Source organism: Carcharodon carcharias, chromosome 10, assembly GCF_017639515.1.
Source record: "Carcharodon carcharias isolate sCarCar2 chromosome 10, sCarCar2.pri, whole genome shotgun sequence".
Lineage (NCBI taxonomy): Eukaryota > Metazoa > Chordata > Chondrichthyes > Lamniformes > Lamnidae > Carcharodon > Carcharodon carcharias.
Genome location: NC_054476.1, coordinates 54,058,779 through 54,078,038, shown reverse-complemented (window position 1 = coordinate 54,078,038; position 19,260 = coordinate 54,058,779). Strand labels below are relative to the sequence as shown.

Genomic DNA, 19,260 nt, shown 5'->3' with positions numbered 1-19,260 from the left:
GGGCTGAAAGGCTACAGAGATCTCTGCTAGAGATGACAAACATCACAGAGCAGTTGCAGACGAGCTATAGCAGATGTGTGGATGGCACAAGACAGATGAGCATGACATACCATGACAGCGGGTCCCCTGATAAGAATAGCTACAAACAGCAGCAGAAAATAATTGAGGCCACAGCACTGATCCCTGTGGTACCTATTTGTTACAGTTTGGCAATCTGAAAAGTACCCAATTTATTCCAACTTTAATTCCTATTAGTTAACCAATCTTTCATCCAAGCTAATATATTATCCCCAACACCATGAGCTCCTGTCTTGTGCAGTAACCTTTTACATGGTACCTTTGGAAATCCAAATACACTGTTTCTATTGTTCCCTTTGATCCACCTTGCTTGTTAACTCTTCAAAGAATTCTCCTAAATTTGTCAACCGCAATTGCTCTATTACAAAATTATTTTGATTCTGCTTGATTGTAGGATGATGTCCTGCTACTACTTCCTTAATAATGGATTCCAGCATTTTCCCAATGATAGATGTTAGCCTAACTGGCCTACAGGTTCCTGTTTTCTGTCTCCTGCCTTTCTTGAAATAAGGGCATTATGTTTGTGGTTTCCCAATCTGCTGGGACCTTTTCAGAATCTAGGGAATTTTGGAAGATTACAACCAATGGATTCACTCGACGGAATTGTCCCAGATTTGCACTAAGTGCAGTAGAGGACGTGAAAAAAGACATTTTACCAGCTGGCCGCAATGGCAGGTTTTTGCGCTGTATCATCCCCTCCCCACCTCATTAATTATGCAGCCACAGGAAACTTGGTATCTCACTGGCAGATGGCCTCCGATTTTCCTGCCACACCGTTTCCTCACTGTTTCCTCACACCGGGCGCCATATTTAATCTGCAGCCGCAGGCACACTTCTCAGTGTTTGCAGCCCAGGGCTGCTCCAGTGAAAACATGGCACCAAAAGCCCCCTGATTCAGTGGTGCACCCCTGGGAGGCCTTCTGGATGCCATGGAGACCCGCCGCAATGTCCTCTACCTCCGCTCTGGCTACAGGAGGCCCATTAGTCTCACCACTCCAGCTTGGGAGGCAGTAGCAGAGGTGGTCAGTGTCAACACTGCACATAAGAGGTCAGACATCCAGTGCAGAAAGTAGATGAATGATCTTATCTGTGCCACTAGGGTAAGGTAACATCTCATCACTCTAAACTCTCATACTCACAGGCCCATCACACATTCATTGGCAACTCACTCACTACCAGCACAAGGGACATCACCACTCACTCTCACACACAAACCCTCAGATCTCCATCTAGCCTCATCTCCTCTGGAGATTGCCCCCTCACTGTCACCATCTTGAGGCCTCTTGCACAGATCAACATATGCCCTCACACACACCCTGGGATACCCTCTTTCCCCACTACAGCCCTCGCCCTGCAGCCATTGAAAAGCCACCCCCACCTTATGGCTGGCCTGGTAGATAGAGACCTGCCCTTGAGCCCTCTAAAAGTGATGTGGTGCTGTCTGCGAAGCCTGGCGCTGATGACCACAAGTGCTGCCTGAAGCAAAGTACGCAAACAAACCTCGAAGACTCAAGCAAAAATACGGCTTGCCAGGTGCATGTCACTTGAGTTGTGAACCATGTCGACATGATGCCGAATGATCCAGCATGGGAGATGATTCCAGCAAGCTGGACTTATAATGGGATGCTAAGGTATTGAAATTAGGTTTCCAACATGTGGTGGCGGGAAACGCGGCCTGCCATTAATGGGTAGAGTGGACAATCGCAAACTGGTTTCATGATGCCGTAAATCCAATTTTTGGCCTTCCCACCATATTGTCCGATCACGCCCGCTGCCAATGGGACCGGACAATTCTGCCCACTATCTCTGCAGTCACTTCTTTTACGACCCAAGGATGCGGGCCATCAGATTCAGAGGACTTGTCAGCCTTTCATCCCATTCGTTTTGCTGGTACTTTTTCTTGAGTGATAATGATTGTTTTAAGTTCCTCCCTTTTGCCCCTTGATTTTCTACTATCCTTGGGATGCTTTTAGTGTCTTCTACCGTGAAGGCAGGTACAAAATCCTTGGTCAAAGTCTCTGCCATTTTCTTGTTTTGGATTATTAATCCCCAGCCTCATCCTCTAAGGGATCAACAATCACTAAAACAGTGACTACTAATGGAGCAAAGAAACAATAATAAGCAATGGAACAGTCAGTAGGTGTGTCTAAGGGCTAAGGTTAGTAATAACAGAGGATTTTGAAAGTAACAATACAAACCTTTATATCAGTGTCCTAAAGCACAGGGAGCCACTGGAGCCAGGGAAGTGTTACATTTATGGATAGTGGATGAGGCTTCACGATCATGGGGAAAGGGAGACATGGAACAGTGCAAATGGAAAAAGCAACAATTCTAGTAACATAGAAAATTAAGACGGCTTAGTTTTTGTTGAAATTTAGCTAAGTTCCATTCACACATCACCCTCACACTTGCCAACCTGCTTAGGAGCTCCCATTTAGACAACACCAATGCTCTTACCATGTTCTCAAATCCCTCCAGAGCTTTGGCTCTTCCTAACACTAATCTCATCCAGTTCCACAACCCCCCCAAAAAAAGTGATCATCCAACTATAGCCTCCAGAGCATCCTCAACCTCAATCATTCCCTCATGAGTGACCAAAGACCTAAGCTCTGGAACTGTCCTCACCCAAACCCTTCCTTCCCACCTCCTCTCCCCTCTCCAAAGACACTTCCCAAAACATATGTCACTTACTAAACCCTTGATTCTCCCCTCCAGTGGCTCAGTGTCAGAATCAACGACACTCCTATAAAGCACCCAGGCACTTAACATAAAAACGAACAGATTACACACTTCAATGGTGGACATGATATGGTAATTCACTAATGAGGATCAATAAAAGTGACGGTACTGGCTTTAGGGAAAATCTTGTTTGGCAAATAGAGATTAGTGTAAATTAGGTATGAGAAGTGATGTTGAGTTTTGTTTTCTTTAGTGCACCTTGTCAAATAGATTTAAAAACCTTAGTTAGATCCAAGGTGTATGCTTGGTCATCCTTCTCTAGCATTATGAATGAAGTTTTCCATAACCGATCAACAGCCCTCATCCAAGACCATTCATTGCAAGTACACCTAGGGATAAATCCTTTGCCTGAACGAGTGCTTGTCATTTAAATTACAGCAGCGAGCTGCAGACAACTAATAGGTGACCTCAGGCAGCTTGCTGGTGAAAAGGATTTGAAGAGCAGGCTTCTGTAATGTAAGCAAGGCCCTTGAGAAAGTGATGAAAGGGGAGGCGACTGGGAAAGAGGGTGATTGTGTCAGGAAGGGTAGCAGAGGTCAGGGTGGGAGGGTGGGTAGTGATTAATTGGGTTTAAGGATGATTGAGGCCAGGATTAAGGCTAGAAGGCTGTGGGGGGAATGTGAAGGCTGGAGATTGAGGTGGGAGGAGGACAGAGGCTTTGATCAGGGGAGGAAGAGGCTGAATGGGAGTTGGGGGTTAATGACATTGCTGCTTCTCACTGCTCCATATTCAGTTAAGCATGTTTTTAAACATTTACTCTTGTGGTAGTGGCCTGAAATGGTCCCACTGAGGACTGCCTGATAGGATATATGTAAACCAGATTTTCCTGAATTCAGTGACACTGAAGCTAGCATTAGCATCAGCTGCCTCAGAGGATGCTGATATTGCAGAAAGGGCTTCAAACAGATGATAGGCCTCTTATTTGTATATCCAAAGGAGCTAAAACCTGTTTCAGGAATTGGTCTTGGATACCCAGGACTGAATGTTAGTTTGGAGACAGGAGCAGTAGTGGGTGCTGTTTTGAGGTCAGGAAACCCAGAAGTATGGCTTTTCAACAAACTGCAGTGTGTCTTTAATTTTTTTCTGTAAGTTTCTGCCCACAGAGGCTGGCTTTGTGTCGGGTAAGAGATCCTGCAGCACAAGGTGGCAGCCGAGATGGGCTGAGAGCAGCTAGGTCTAGTGGGGGATGTGAGAGGGGTGGGGGGGATGTGAGAGGGGCTGGTAGTGGTGGTCAGAGTGGGGAGTCTCCAGTTGTGGTGTGGTTTGTGACTGTGGAATGGAGGTTCGATCACAGGGGGATTGAAATACAGGGCGTCAATTTGCAGGTGGTAGGGATGATTCCTGTGGTGGGGGGAGATGGCAGACTGACGAGCCTGATTACAGGATTGATGGGTGTGATGGCGATTAGATGGTGGTTGGGGGAGGGGGTCTGATTGTTGGAGGGTATTACTGGGTGGCTAGCTGGGCCTGGAGGAAAGCCTGCTGCTTCTGGCCTACAAGGAATGCTGTAAAGATAATCACCTCATTAAGGCCATTCTTGCCTCATTTTGTTTGTTGGGTTTCCCTGTGCTTCTTCAATTCTATTCTTGCAACACTCAAAGACGCAGAACAAAACCTCTCCCAGGTATTTGTGGCGCGGCTAAGGCTACTGAGCTGTCGGCCAGCAGCTCTTGGGGGCTGGCTGTTGTCCTTAATTGGATGGCAGCCACTTAATTAGTTGCCGCCCACAAAATTCAAGCCCCATTGCCCATCTGTGCAAGCTGGGGACAGGCATTTCCTCCCAACATTGGGAGCTCCATACAAATGGTAAATTCCTGGTGAATGTCAGCGTATTCTGGGCATGTAAGAATAGCTGTTCCTGAAACCGTAATGTTTAAGAGCTAATTGTATTTTACAGGTTTTTCTAATATATTTTAATGTGACCGCAGGTGACAAATGGATTTTTTACCTGGACAGCTGATGGAGCCCCAACTTTGTCTAACATTGAAATCAAGATCCCTCATGGTAGGACAGTGAATGAATTAAATTAATAATGAATGAAAAATGTCTCAGTAATAAACTTGTTGTATTGACTGGGCACATGCACCAACCAGCTCCTGTTACTTGTGGATAGAGTAAAGTTGAAGCTGCTGAAATCAGGAGTTGTGCATTCCATTCTGTTGAACCTAATCGTGCTGTTCAGCTGAGTTTGTAGAAATGTCCAAACTCACATTCTGAGGTGATTGAATTCTTGCAAATTTGTGACGAACAGGAACCAGTAAACTCCCAAGTTCGCTTTACCTTGAACTGCCAGCAATGTCACTGTGATGAATCTCTATGATCCGCCTTTGTTTATGGATACTGAAATGGAAACAGAGATAGCCATGATTCTAAAACTAGGGCTGAGTAGTGTTATTAACATTTAAAAATTCATTGATTTAGAAGATTCTATCACCAAAACATTGCAGCCTGGGCCCTGCAGGATTCCAGCGCACTCCCAACAAGATGGTAACATTGGAAAAGGCTCAAGAAATATATCAAAGATTCAAATACATTGGGTTCAAAAGTTTACAGTTAGCTTTCAGGAGGCCTGTCTGGGGTGGATGAGACATAGCAGCTTCCTGAAGGGCAGAAATGGGCCCCACCTCAAAATGATAACTCTGTCAAATAAAAAATTAAAATCTACATTATCAGGCATTGTTAGAGGGCTAAAATAACTAAAATTGCTGGAATGGGTTGTTGGATGGTACCATGGGGAAGCTAGGTACCTCACATCTTTAGATTGGAGCAGATATTAGAATTTTTGGCCTCTTTAGGCTGATGGGCACCCATGATGGGCTCATACTAATTAGGTGTCCTATCACAGAATCACACAGTGCAGAAGAGGCCCTTCCGTCCATCGAGTCTGCACCAACACATGAGAAACACCTGACCTACCTACCTAATCCCATTTACCAGCACTTGGCCCATAGCCTTGAATGTTATGACGTGCCAAGTGCTCATCCAGGTACTTTTTAAAGGATGTGAGGCAACCTGCCTCCACCACCCTCCCAGGCAGCGCATTCCAGACTGTCACCACTCTTTGGGTAAAAAGGTTTTTCCTCACATACTCCCTAAACTTCCTGTTCCTCACCTTGAACTTGTGTCCCCTTGTGACTGACCCTTCAATTAAGGGGAACAGCTGTTCCCTCTCTACTCTGTCCATGCCCCTCATAATCTTGTACACCTCAATCAGGTTGCCCCTCAGTCTTCTCTGCTCCAACAAAAACAACTCAAGTCTATCCAACCCCTCTTCATAACTTAAATGTTTCACCCCAGGCAACATCCGGTGAATTCCCTCTGCACCCCTTCCAGTGCAATCACATCCTTCCTATAATGTGGTGAACAGAACTACACACAGTACTCCAGCTGTGGCCTCAGCAAGGTTCTATACAACTCCAACGTGACCTCCCTACTTTTGTAATCTATGCCTCAATTGATAAAGGCAAATGTTCCATATGCCTTTTTCACCACCCCAGTAACATGTCCCTCCGCCTTCAGTGATCTATGGACACTCAGGCCAAGGTCCCATTGTTCCCCAGAACTTCCTAGTTCATTGAATACTTCTTTGTCAAATTACTCCTTCCAAAGTGTTTCATCTCACACTTTTCAGGGTTAAATTCCATCTGCCACTTATCTGCCCATTTGACCATCCTATCTATATCTTCCTGTAGCCCAAGACACTCAGCCTCACTGTTAACCACCTGGCCAATCTTTGTGTCATCCTTGACTTTCCCTGACTATCCCTGGCTTTATCCCCGACTTTAATACTTTGGTGGAGTCAGTGCTAGAGCACACAGGCAGGCATGTATTTTTTATTTGTTTATGGGATGTCGACATAGCTGGGAAGATCAGCATTTATTGCCCTCCTTCATTATCCTTGAGAAGTTGCTGGTAAGCCACCATCTTAGCCACTGCAGCTGTGTGGTGTAGGTACACACATAGTGCTGTGAGGTTTGGAGTTCCAGAATTTTGAGCCAGTGACAACGATGATGGAATGGAATTATATTTCCAAAGTCAGGATGTTGTGTGACTTGGAGGGGAACTTGGTGATATTCCCATACCCTTGTTCTTCTAGGTGGTAGAGGTGATAATTTTAGAAGGTGCTGTCAAAAAAGCCTTAGTGAGTTACTGCAGTCTATCTTGAGAATGGTACACACTGTAGCCATGATGTGCCAGTGATGGAGGGACTAAATGTTTAAAGTGGTGGATGGGTTACCAAACAAGCAATCCACTTAGTCCTGTATGGTGTTGAATTTCTAGAGTGTTGAAGCTGCACTCATCTAGGTAAATGGAGGGTATTGCATTGGAAGTCCTGTGTAACTGTTAGGATTGACTCATCAGGCAATTTTGGGGCCCTATATTTATTACTACTGAATAGATTTCAAGAAGAAAAGTTTTGCTTGAACAACCTTATAGAATTATTTGAGAAGGCAACAAAGCGAAGGCAAGTGTAGTGCTGTAAATTTCCAAAAGGCTTTCAGTAAAGTATTATATAATAGACTAATGAATAAAGTCAAAGTATTTGGAGTTAGGTGACAATTAGCAGAATGGATAGCTGGCTGGCTAAAAACAAAAAGCAGCGAGTATGGGTAAAGGGCATTTATTCAAAATGGCAGAGGGTGGGAAGTGGAGTCCCATGAAGATCAGTGCTAAAACCACTGCTATTTACAATTTTGAATCAAAAAACACAATTTTGAAATTTATGAACGACACCAAACTGGGAGGATTCCCAAGGAGCACTGCAACAAATTACAAGAAGACATTAACAAATTTGAAGAATGGGCACATAGTTTGAGAATGAATTTCAACGTAGATAAATGAGCAGTATGGCATTTTGGTACGAAAAATACACAGGTTACTTGGAAGTTAAGAATCCAAATGGGGTAGAGATCTAGAACTACAAATACACAAATTACTAAATGTTGTGATGCAAGTCAATAAGGCCAGAGTAAATGCCAGAAATTAATGCTAAACTTGTATCAAAGCTTTGCCAGATTACATTTGAAGTACTGTGTGCAGTTCTCGTGCTGGCTTAATTCATCAAACATTTACAAAAGCAAAATACAAGGACAGCAATGTCATCAACATATTAGTTGTATGGTAAGTTTTGACAATAGTATTAACAAATTAGCTGTAACCTGCGACATTTCACATAGTTCTATTTGAAGTGCAGAAGTACATTTTTTTCATTTGTTTATCCCTAATTGCCCTTGAACAGGTGTTGGTGAGCTGCCTTCTTGAACTGTTGCAGTCCTTCTGCTATAGGTACACCCACAGTGCTTTTAGGGACAAGAGTTCCAGGATTTTGACCTAGGGACACTGAAGAGATGTCGATATATTTCCAATTCAGCATGGTGTGTGACTTGGAGGGGAAATTGCAGGTAGTGGTGTTCTCACACACCTGCTGACCTTGTTCTTAAAGGTGGTAGAGGTCAAGGTTTTGGAAGGTGCTGCCTAAGGAGCCTTGATGATTTCCTGCAGTGCGTCTTGTAGATGATACACACTGCTGCTGCTGTGCATCAGTGGTGGAGGGAGTGAATGTTTGTGGAAAGGGGTGCCAATCAAGCAGGCTGCTTTGTCCTGGATGGTGTCAAGCTTCTTGAGTGTTTTTGGAGCTGCACTCATCCAGGCAAGTGGAGAATATTCCATCATACTCTTGACTTGGTCTTGTAGGTGGTGGACAGGCTTTGGGGAGTCAGGAGGTAAGTTACTCACTGCAGGATTCCTAGCCTCTGACCTGCTTTTGTAGCCACAGCATTGATGTGGCTAGTACAGTTCAGTTTCTGGTCAATGGTAACCCCAAGAATGTTGATTGTAGGGGATTCAGTGATGGTAATGCCATTGAATGTCAAGGTGCAGTAGTTAGATTCTCTCTTGTTGGAGATTGTCATTGCCTGTCACTTGTATGGTACAAATGTTACATGGCACTTGTCAGCCCAAGCCTAGATATTGCATTTGGACATGGACTGCTTCAGTATCTGAGGAGTCATGAATAGCGCTGAACATTGTTCAACCATCAGCGAGCATCCCCACTTCTGACCTTATGATGGAAGGAAAGTTATGATGGAAGGAAGATTCCAATTGACTTCAGTTTTACTAGAACTCCTAAAGGCCACACTTGGCCAGTGGCAGTGTCATCACCTCACCTCTGAAATTCTGCTCTTTTAACTATGTTTGGACCAAGATTGTAATGAGGTCTGCAATTGAGTGGTTCTGGTGGAACTGAAACTGAGCATCAGTAAATAGGTTATTGCTGAGTAAATGCCATTTGGTAGCACTGTCAACAGCACAATCCATCACTTCTCTAATGATTGAGAGTAGACTGGTGGGGTGGTCAGTGGCCGTTTTGAATTTGTCCTGCATTTTGTAGACAGGACATGCCTGGAAGTTTTTCATATTGTCGGGTAGATGCCAATATTATGGTTGCTTTGGAACAATTTGATAAGGGACATGGCTAGTTCTAGAACACAAGTCTTCATTATTATAGTTGGGATGTTGTCAGGTCCCATCGTCTTTGCTGTATCCAATGCGCTCGGCTGTTTCCTATTATCAAGTGGAGTGAACTGAATTGGCCGAAAGCTGGTATCTCTGTTGATAGGGACCTCAGGAGGAGGCCAAAATGAACTATCCATTCCACACTTCTGGCTAAAGGTGGTTGTAATCACTTCAGGCTTATTTTTACACTGATAAGCTAGGTTCCGTCAACTTTGAGGTGGTTGAGCTTCTCATTGGTTGCATAGTTGTCGACTATCATTCACAACAGGAAGTGGCAGGGCACAAAGCTTTGATCTTATCCGTTGGTTGTGGGATTGTTTATCTCTGTCTATCGCATTCTGCTTCCCCTGTTCGTAGTCCTGTGTTGTGCTTCACCAGATTAACCTCTCATTTATGGCTATGCCTGGTGCCACTCCTGCCATCCTCTCCTCCTTGAACTAGGGTTAATCTTCTGGCTTGTTGGTAATGGTAGAGTGAGGGATATGCTGGGCCATCAGGCTATGGATTTTAATGGAATACAGTTCTGCTGTTACTGATGACCCACAGTGCCTCAGATGCCCAGATTTGAGCTTCTAGATCGAATCTGAATCTTTTCCATTTACCAGTTAGTCCCACTCCTCTGCCTTTTTTTTCTTTTCAAATAATTATCCAATTCCCTTTTAAAGGCCACAATTGAATCTGCCTCCGCCACACTCTCAGGCAGCGCATTTCAAATCCCAACCACTCACCATATAAAAACGTTTTTCCTTATTTCACCTCTTTTTCTTTTCACACTTACCTTAAATCAGTGTCCTCTGGTTCTCAAACCTTGCGCCAATGGGAACAATTGGGAACAATTTCTCCCTATCTATTCTGTCCAGACACCTCCTGCGCAGCATTCTGTTCTTTAAGGAGAATGGCCACAGCTTCTCCAATCTATCCTTATAACTGAAATCCCTCAGCACTGGAAGCATTCTTGTAAATCTTTTTTGTACACTCTCTACATCCTTGCTGGTCCTTCCTAGAGCGGAATTTTCCACTTATGTGACTAAGTATAGTGGCGGGTGGTCTTGGCGGTGCCCACCCCACTGACTGGTATGGCGGGAACTCGTGCCCAATTCAGGGTTTGGAGGATCGGGCCAAATCACCTGGCAGGTCGGGAGCTCATTCGTCTGCCCGCCGTCAGCTGGCAGGGTGGTAAGTTCAGGTGTCATATTTAAAGGCCAACCCAAAACATAGTCTCACTCTCTCCAGCCTTCCTGTCTGTGGACACATGCAGAGATGTCTTGCAGCCAGAAGAAGAAAGCCAAGACCCTAAAGAAGAAGGCAGCGTCCTGCTTCACTCACCAGGTCCTGCAGGCCTTGATCAGAGGGGTGCAGGTGCATGGGCAAGCCTTGTATCCCAGGGATGGCTGAAGGAAGCGCAGCAGCCTCACCACTCCAGCCTGGGAGGCCATCACTGAGCAGGTCAGCGCTGCTGGCTACCACACCCAAAATGACACCCAGTGTAGGAAGAGGATGAATAATCACATCCACTCTGCCGAAGTAAGTCACCCTTCAACTCCCTCCAATATTGAACTCTCATCATGGCATCATGCACTCAAACAGCTACTCTCCTCAGCAAATCATGACATTCACAGTGAGTCACATACAGTCTTATCCAGCTCATGCTCATTAACTGAAATTCTATTTTCTATTTTCTTGGCACCAGCAGATCGAGGCCCACAAGCCAGTTGAACACCAGTGCGAGCCCCCAGACCATGTCTGAAGGGGAAGCTCTGGAAGAACAATCATGGCGCTCACACGCACCCTCCACCAACTCAGACACACATGTTCATGGGGCACAGATATAGATTAGGCTTAGCCTCACTTTCTAGAGAACACCTCACTGACACATCCCTGCAGCAGTCGGAGGTAGGGACAGCCCGGGTCTCTGGCACTTGGAGGGCTGCCGGAGACCACCCACCCACTCAGCCCAAGTCAGATGATGAGCCTCTGGAAGCGGGTGCCACTCAACGCTGGCAGGCGGCGGAACATCAGGCAGAGATTCTACAGTCACTCAGCAGACTGGAGCGAACAGTGGAGGAGTCTGTCTGCATTCTGCCTGGTATCGTGGCTCCGACATGCAAATGCCTCAAGGTCACCATGGGAAGGCTGGTAACCACCAAGGAGACCCTGGCCCAGCAAGTCTTGCCGGATTTGCGTGTGACCCTGCACTTCATGGCCACATACCCTGCTGGGCACCATCAAGATGTAGGCGACATGGAGATGAGGCACCTTGACCTCCCTCTGGGTGTACCATCTCCTGCAAGAGTCAGGGTGGGGCCCTTGTGCAGCCACAGAGAGGATGAGTGTCAGATGTGCACCCCAGGGGCCACTCACAGCACCCTCTGCCTGTGACCCCCATCCACTCCAGCTTCTCAGGCCGCCGAGGGTGCTTCTGCCGCTGAGCAGGTGATTCTTATCAGGCCGGGGACCTCCAGGCCTCGGACCACCAGAGGACATCTGCCAAGGTCATCACAGATACCAGGCCGTAGCAGTCAGCAGGCTGCCTCCACCTCTGCTGCGGATGTTGGGGCTGCACCCAGGTGTAGTGGAAGGGTTAGGAAAGTTAAGAAAAATTGATGTCAGTTTTGGGTCATGGGTGTGCTAAACATATAAAGAAATTACACTTCTGTTAATTCATTTGATGGTTATGTGAAGATTTTGGGCAACTGAAGGTGTTGTGATTTTGTATTTGGAATCCTCTTATTTTGATGTTTAGCCTTCCTCCTACTCAGTGATGGTGTCCCAATGTGAGATTCACATTCCTGTGATGTCAACCTCAGTTGAACTGGTCTCCGCACCCCTTGTGTGATGTAAGGGAAATGTGTTTAAATCTTTATTGGATGTGTGTGATGTAAGCATTTCTAACCCTTCTTCCTCAAGGAAGACCATTGAGTGAGGGCAGCTCATCAGCATTGATATTCTAGTGGCATTTGTGTCTCCTCAGTGGTGGTGGCAGAACAAAAGACATGTACAGGAGGAGGGGATCCCAAGGCATGAACACATCTCAGTTGCAGCAGTGTTTGCATCATTAGATGGCGGCGAAGGCTTCAAGTCTTCTCTCGAATCACTCTTGTTCCTAAGTGTGCTCTCAGTTCCCAGAGTGAGCTCACTCACAGGGCCCCAAGGACCATGGCCTGGCAATTCATGGGGCCAGAATGTGCAATGTGAATGCGGGAATCGTCCTCACTGCAAGTGGGTGGACGTCCCCGGAGGTGAAAGAAAATGGAATTGAGGCTAGGAGAGAAGTGGCCTTATTCCCTCACTTAACTTTACTCTTCCTAGACCTGTCAATGATTAACATATCACAGGCACATCTCCCATGTCTTCGTTCCTCCATGGTGTGATCACGCTCATACTGACCCTCAGCAGCCACGTGAGGCTCCTGGGTCTTTGGATCTTCATCCTCCAATGAGCTCTTATCCTCCTCCAGTTCATCCTCTGGCAGGGGGGTCACTTCTTTGCATTGTCAGATTGTGAAGGGCACAACCCCTACTGCAATGATGCAGAAAATCCTGTCGGGGGTGTACTGTATTGTACTGAGCCACTTGAGCGGTCCAAGCATCTGAAGCGCATCTTCAGAAGCCTTATGGGAGCGGGTGGAGCTGTGAGCAGCATTGTACCTCTCCTCAGAATGACTCTGAGGGCAACACACTGGTGTCATCAGCCAGTGCTTCAGTGGGTACCCCTTATCCCGAAGCAGCCATCATTGTAGACATAATTGCTTCTCGAAAATCTCAAGCCCCTGGGAGTGACTCAGAATGTAGGAGTCATGGCAACTCCCAAGGTACTGGGCAGAAATGTGAAGATCCAAAGGCCCAGGAACCTCTCGTGGCTGCTGAGGGTCAGTATGAGCACAAATGTGTAGTACGTGCTTCCGGCGATCACACACCAGTTGTACATTGATGGAATGGTAGCCCTTGGGGTTTATAAACATTAGGAGCTGCTGCCTTGGAGCCCATATAGCCACATGGGTGTTTTCTATTGCACCCTGCACTCTGGGGAAGCCTGAGATGGCAGTGAAGCCGGTGAATCTTGCAGCCTGGCTACATTCGCTGAGCAAATCTGACCTAATGATGGGCCTTCCTATAAGGGCATCTGTGACCTCCCTTATGCATCGATATGTTGCGGACTGAGAGATTCGCACAGCTCCCCTGTTGATCCTTGGAAAGAACTAGATGCCAAGAAATTTAGTGCTGCAGTCACCTTCTGAGATACCATCCAACTCCATCGGCATCAGGTCTTCATGAAGAATGTGGCATGTGTGATGTACCAGAGCTCAGCACAACGCAGATGTGCACAGCATTGCCTCTCACTCATTTATAAATAGGAGACTCTTTTACGATAAATCCTAAAGGCAGAATTTTATATTTGGCATGCAGGCACATGCCCGACACTCCAGAAGGTAAAATGACACGCGATGATGTTGGGCATGCTTCCCTATGTCATCACGAACTCGCGCAATATTTTGTCTGGCGGGCACTGGCTGGAGTTGGCTGTGTGCCAGCCAATAATTGAAAGGCCTATTAAGGCCACTAACCAGGTAATTAAGTTGAATTTTACGCTGCCCATCCAACATGACAGTTGGTGGCGAGGCGAACAGGTCAAGCAGCCTTTACGTTTTTTAGGAAACCTCATCCATGAATGGGATAAGCTTTCCTAATGCTAATACTGATGAAGTAAAAACTTCATTTTGAAAATAAAAACATGTCCCACCTCATGTGACACAGTGACATGAAGCGACATGTTTCATTAATTTTTAGCGTCCTTATATATTTTTAAAAGGTGCTTCAATCTCCCTGAGGCAGCTCCGTGCCTCCAGGAGATTGAAGCGCTCTTTCCCATGTATGTGCGAAAGAGTGCTGGACCCAACTCTCCTTCCTCCCCCTGCCTGCGCAGGTACCACTCGCGATCCACGCAGGGCAGGCCTTAATTGGCCCGCCTGCGTGAAATCGCGGTGCAGAGCAGATCACGGGTGACGGTCAGCCCCACAACCACCCCTGCCAACCCCTGCTTAGCACCCCCCCCCCACCAACTGGTTGAGCCTGCCCCCGCTAAGCCCACCCCTGTTGAGCAACCCCCCCCCGGAACCCTCCGTGGCTGAGCCGCCCTCCCGCTGAGCCCACCCCCACTGAGCACCCCCGGCTGAGCCTGCCCCCCCGCTGAGCCCGCCTCCGCTGAGCCCGTCCCCCACTGAGCCCATCCCCTGCTGAGCACCCCCCACTGAGCACCCCCCGCTGAGGCCGCCCCGCTGAGCCTGTCCGATGACTGGGAAATCCTGGCCTAGGTCTGGCATGTGGACCCTTTTGTCTGGGCCTCTCCTCCTAACTCTCCAGTTCATGCTTTGGCTCCACTTGACGATGTCCCTCCTGCTAGAGCTGTGCGTGTAGCCGCCTCTCCCTCCTTCACCTTGTCCTTTGCATTATGACCCTGACAAAGGTAGCATTGAGCCTGGATCCATCTGTGCATTTGCCTTCTCTCTGAAAGGAAACACTGAAGACATTAATGATTCAAGAGGCAAGAAAATGAAGCTCAGAAGATGAAATGCATGGAAACTGTAAGGGTCCATGGTTTTCCTGTCCTACTTGCATGGAGGCTGATGCCACCTTGTCTCTGAGACACTAGCGCACACATCGAGGTGACCAGGATGGCATCGCAGATATGTAACATCTTGAGCCCTGTGTGGGATGCTAAGTTTAATTGAGATGAGTGACTCAACCTAGATTTGTGCTCCAATCTCTGATGTAGCATATTAATGACCAGTTTTTTTAAAAATTCATTTACAAGATGTGGGCATCGCTGGCTAGGCCAGCATTTATTGTTCATACCTAATTGCCCTTGAGAAGGTGGTGGTGAGCTGTCTTCTTGAAGCGCTGCAGTCCCTGTGGTGTAGGTACACCCAAGCACTGTTAGGGGAGGGAGTTCCAGGATTTTGACCCAGTGACAGTGAAGGAACAGCGATATATTTCCAAGTCAGGATGGTGAGTCGCTTGGAGCGAAACTTCCAGGTGGTGGTGTTCCCATGTGCCTGCTGCCCTTGTCCTTTTAGATGGTAGTGGTTTGGAAGGTGCTATCAAAGGTGAGTTTCTGCAATGCATCTTGAATATAGTATACAATGCTGCCACTGTTCATCGATGGTGGAGGGAGTGAATGTTTGTGTATGGGGTGCCAGTCATGTGGGCTGCTTTGTCCTGGTTGTTGTCAAGCTTCTTGAGTGTTGTTGGAGCTGTACTCATCCAGGCAAGTGGAGAGTATTACATCACACTCTTGACTTGTGCCTTATAGATGGTGGACAGGATTTGGGGAGTCAGGAGGTGAGTTACTCGCTACAAGATTCCTAGCCTCTGACCTGTTCTTGAAGCTACTGTATTTATATGGCTAGTCCAATTCAGTTTCTGGTCAATGCTAACCTCCAGGATGCTGATAGTGGGAATTCAGCAATGGTAATGCCATTGAATGTCAAGGGACGATGGTTAGATTCTCTCTTTCTGGAGATGGTCATTGCCTGGCACTTGTGTGGTATAAATGGTACTTGCCAATCATCAACCCAAGTCTGGATATTTTCCAGGTCTTGCTGCATTTGGACATGGACTGCTTCAGTATCTGAGGAGTTATGAATGGTGCTGAAAATTGTGCAATCATTAGTGAACATCCCCACTTCTGATGTTATGATGGAAGGAAGGTCATTGATGAAGCGGCTGAAGATTGTTGAGCCTAGGACGCTACCCTGAGGAACTCCTGCAGTGATGTCCTGGAACTGAGATGAATGACCTCCAACCATAACATGGTCAATGAGTGGATGCCCTTGGTGAACGGGTGACAGGCCTTCATTGATTGAATGCTACATATGTTACAGCTGTACTTCCTTTACTATTGCTTGCACTCTCAAATTCTACATTCCTGTGTGTTACTCTTGAGATACAGCGACTGAGATGTGAAGCCACCGAGTTCTGAGTAGCCCCTTAACAGTGCTAATGAATCAATGGGTACAACTGATCCAAATTTCACACTGTATGTTTTATATGCAGTACCTACCATGATTGCATTGTAGAGATAAGGACTTGCTGAAGCTCTGCACCTCTAACTAATAGAATCACCATTCAATGGGCTTTTTGCATTTCATTGATAAATTAAGGAACATGATGGCTATGGACTCTCAGATTTTGTGGTAAGCAATGATGCATACTATAAAACTTAAGAAAAGCTCAGTGTCATGTGTCTGCCTAACAATGACTCAACCTAGAGCTTTTCATTTACCTAATAAGGAACGGAAGACCGTCCTGCTTGAAGGGAGGTAAGCAGGATTTCTTTGGGGTCAAGATAGTTGTAAGATAGCGTGACTGGTGATAGAACATTAGGAGAGAGTCAACCTTCCATGGTAGATTTAGTTACCTACTCCTTGAGCCAGATAGCTCCAGGTTGTTCCAGAGTACTCCTGAACACTGACCAGCCAGCATGGCTCACTAATGGGCAGTAGGAATCTTTCCATGCAGTTCCAGATAACCCTGTAAGGACCTGCCAAAATAGAGGGAGTCATAACCACCTAGATGTGCAGTAGCAAACTTGCCAATGTGCAGGTAAATTACTTAGTTTTAGCAGTCTGACCTCTAGACTAAGCCTATGCTTTGCCAACCTATGCTTCAGCTTTCTGCTGGGATGATGAGGAAAATGTTTGCACCACATATAGACAAACAGAAACTATACCTGCGTAGTTTTCTAAGCTGCTCAGTTTTCAACCATTAAACATAATGATGGATTTCTGCATGTTTTAGATCAAATTAAACATTTTGTGCCTGCACTGGGATACTGTGTAGAGAAAACTATTAGATTGAGCCCTGAAGAAGACCATCATGGATGCCGTTGCCCTATTAAACTTCAGGTGAGCTACTTGAACACTGAGACACAAGTTTTATTTGGGTCATCTGCACAAAACTATGTAGTCATTCCAGAGATAGTGTTGAGCCTAACTACCCTGGTGTGTTTCTTCTGATAGCATTATTCTTCAATGACATTTGGCCAATTAGAAATGTCATCACCATGTCACTTAACATGTTTATAAATGGGATTGTTTATAGGTGCAGGGTTACATTTTGTATCTCATATTCAAATATCACAATATATTCATAGATGATGATGGTCATTCAGTATGTTCCAACACATCCATCCGGAAGAAACCTACACTGCCCGAAAGCTGTCAGTATTTGTTTCTTAAATTATTCTGGGATTTTCATCTCCTCCATCTTTCACCTCCATCCAGAAGTCGATTCCAAATGTTAAACGTTCTCAATGTCAGAACCTTCTGATAACACTCTTGAAATTACATTTTACTCATTTGAGCTTGTGCCCCCTTGCCTTACTCTAAAGTTCAATTTATGTGTTGTAAAATACATTAGCCACATGTAGATAATTGAGAATATAGAAGTGAATAACTGAATTTATGATTCATAAATAAAAATTTGTAATAGACATGTTCATATCTGGCACATGGTATGGAGTGGAGAGCTGTCTTCATGGTCAGCTTGACCAATTGGAATAATTGCTCCAGCAGAAGAAAGCAAGTTCAATTAATAACCCGCAGCTTCAATAGGGTGCCACGTGGTAATGGACAAGCAGCATCCGACCGAATAGAGAGTAGGGATGGGTCTGCTGTATTTTGTTAAGTGAATCAACGTTCTCATCAATCAGTCAAAGGAAGCCAAAGTACCATTCACAACTGCTGGAGAAAAGTCTAGAAGCTGCACAGAGATATGCTATGCCAGCTAAATTTGTGGCAGAATTTCAAGAGAAAGACTGTAAAATTTTGCAATGAATTACAGTAGATATTTGTAAATACACACGTGAAATGAATTCACCTATATTGTGTGAATGTATGTAATTTTGTACCAAATTTAGTGCACATGGCCAAAACGTTGTCAGTGGAGCCATACAAGTGGCTAGTCAGCTATGGGACAACAATGACTTATAATAATCTTCTGGATTCACCTTTTTAATACAATTTATGATCCCATGTCCTTTATAAGAATCAGCTCTCTGACAAGTCCTTTCCAAGCTGAAAATCCTGAACATTTCAAGTCTTTTCTCATAACTCAGACCTCTCACGCTAGCCCAAAAGCTCCATGAGCAGGTGATTTTCTCTATCACTTAATCTTTGTGCATTTTGTTTATTAGAATAAAGCTGCATAGAAAAACTAAACAAGAGCCAAAATTCCCTTCTCATTACATGCTCATTGACCAGAAACAACTCAAACTGCAAAAAATGCTGAATCAATGTATAGGTAATGTACAGTTAAAAAGTTTCCCTCTTTTCTCAGGACAGCTAACTATGATAGTTGGTCAGGTCGGGTGCGGCAAATCATCCCTCCTCTTGGCAGTTCTTGGAGAAATGCAAAAAAATTCTGGAAATATCTACTGGAACAGGTATTGAAGCTGCTGAATGATATTAAGATGTGTGATCATTTGGTAGTACAGAATTGAGTATTGCTGAAAAGAGACATGCTATCAAATCTTCTTGCTTGCACTCATCAGGGTAATTGCAAGAAATTTCCAACAGTAACAGGGAAGAACAATTTATACTGTGTGAGAAGAGAGTGCTGATTGGTGGAGGCATTGTCATGGAGAATGCAGCATGGAATAGTTAACTGCCTAGCTTTGTTCAAATTCAAACCAGGCAGGTCGACTCTGATTGGTGAAAGCATTGTCCTGAGGAATGAACCAGGGAATGACTGTTCCCTAAGCTTTTATTTAGTTGAAAAAGGCGCAATGTGCGGATATGTCCCTTTTATCTGAAAAGGACAGGGCCCTATATGTGGCTTCTAGCATGTGGAAGTAAGCCACACTGCAAGCCTGACTGGTGATCCTAAATTGGTTTTCAGTGTAATTCCTAGCACAACCAGGATTCTTAAG

The 19,260-nt window shown here is 45.5% G+C and overlaps 1 protein-coding gene across 1 annotated transcript in view; it reads left to right on the top strand.

Annotated features, from left to right (window-relative positions):
* Window positions 1-19,260, top strand: part of abcc8 (ATP-binding cassette, sub-family C (CFTR/MRP), member 8) — a 309,145-nt gene that overhangs the window by 167,612 nt on the left and 122,273 nt on the right. Inside the window, exons 16-17 of the mRNA XM_041198027.1 lie at window positions 4,746-4,821; window positions 18,669-18,774. Of these exons, the coding sequence (XP_041053961.1) occupies window positions 4,746-4,821; window positions 18,669-18,774 (182 nt within the window). The remainder of the gene's footprint in view (window positions 1-4,745; window positions 4,822-18,668; window positions 18,775-19,260) is intronic.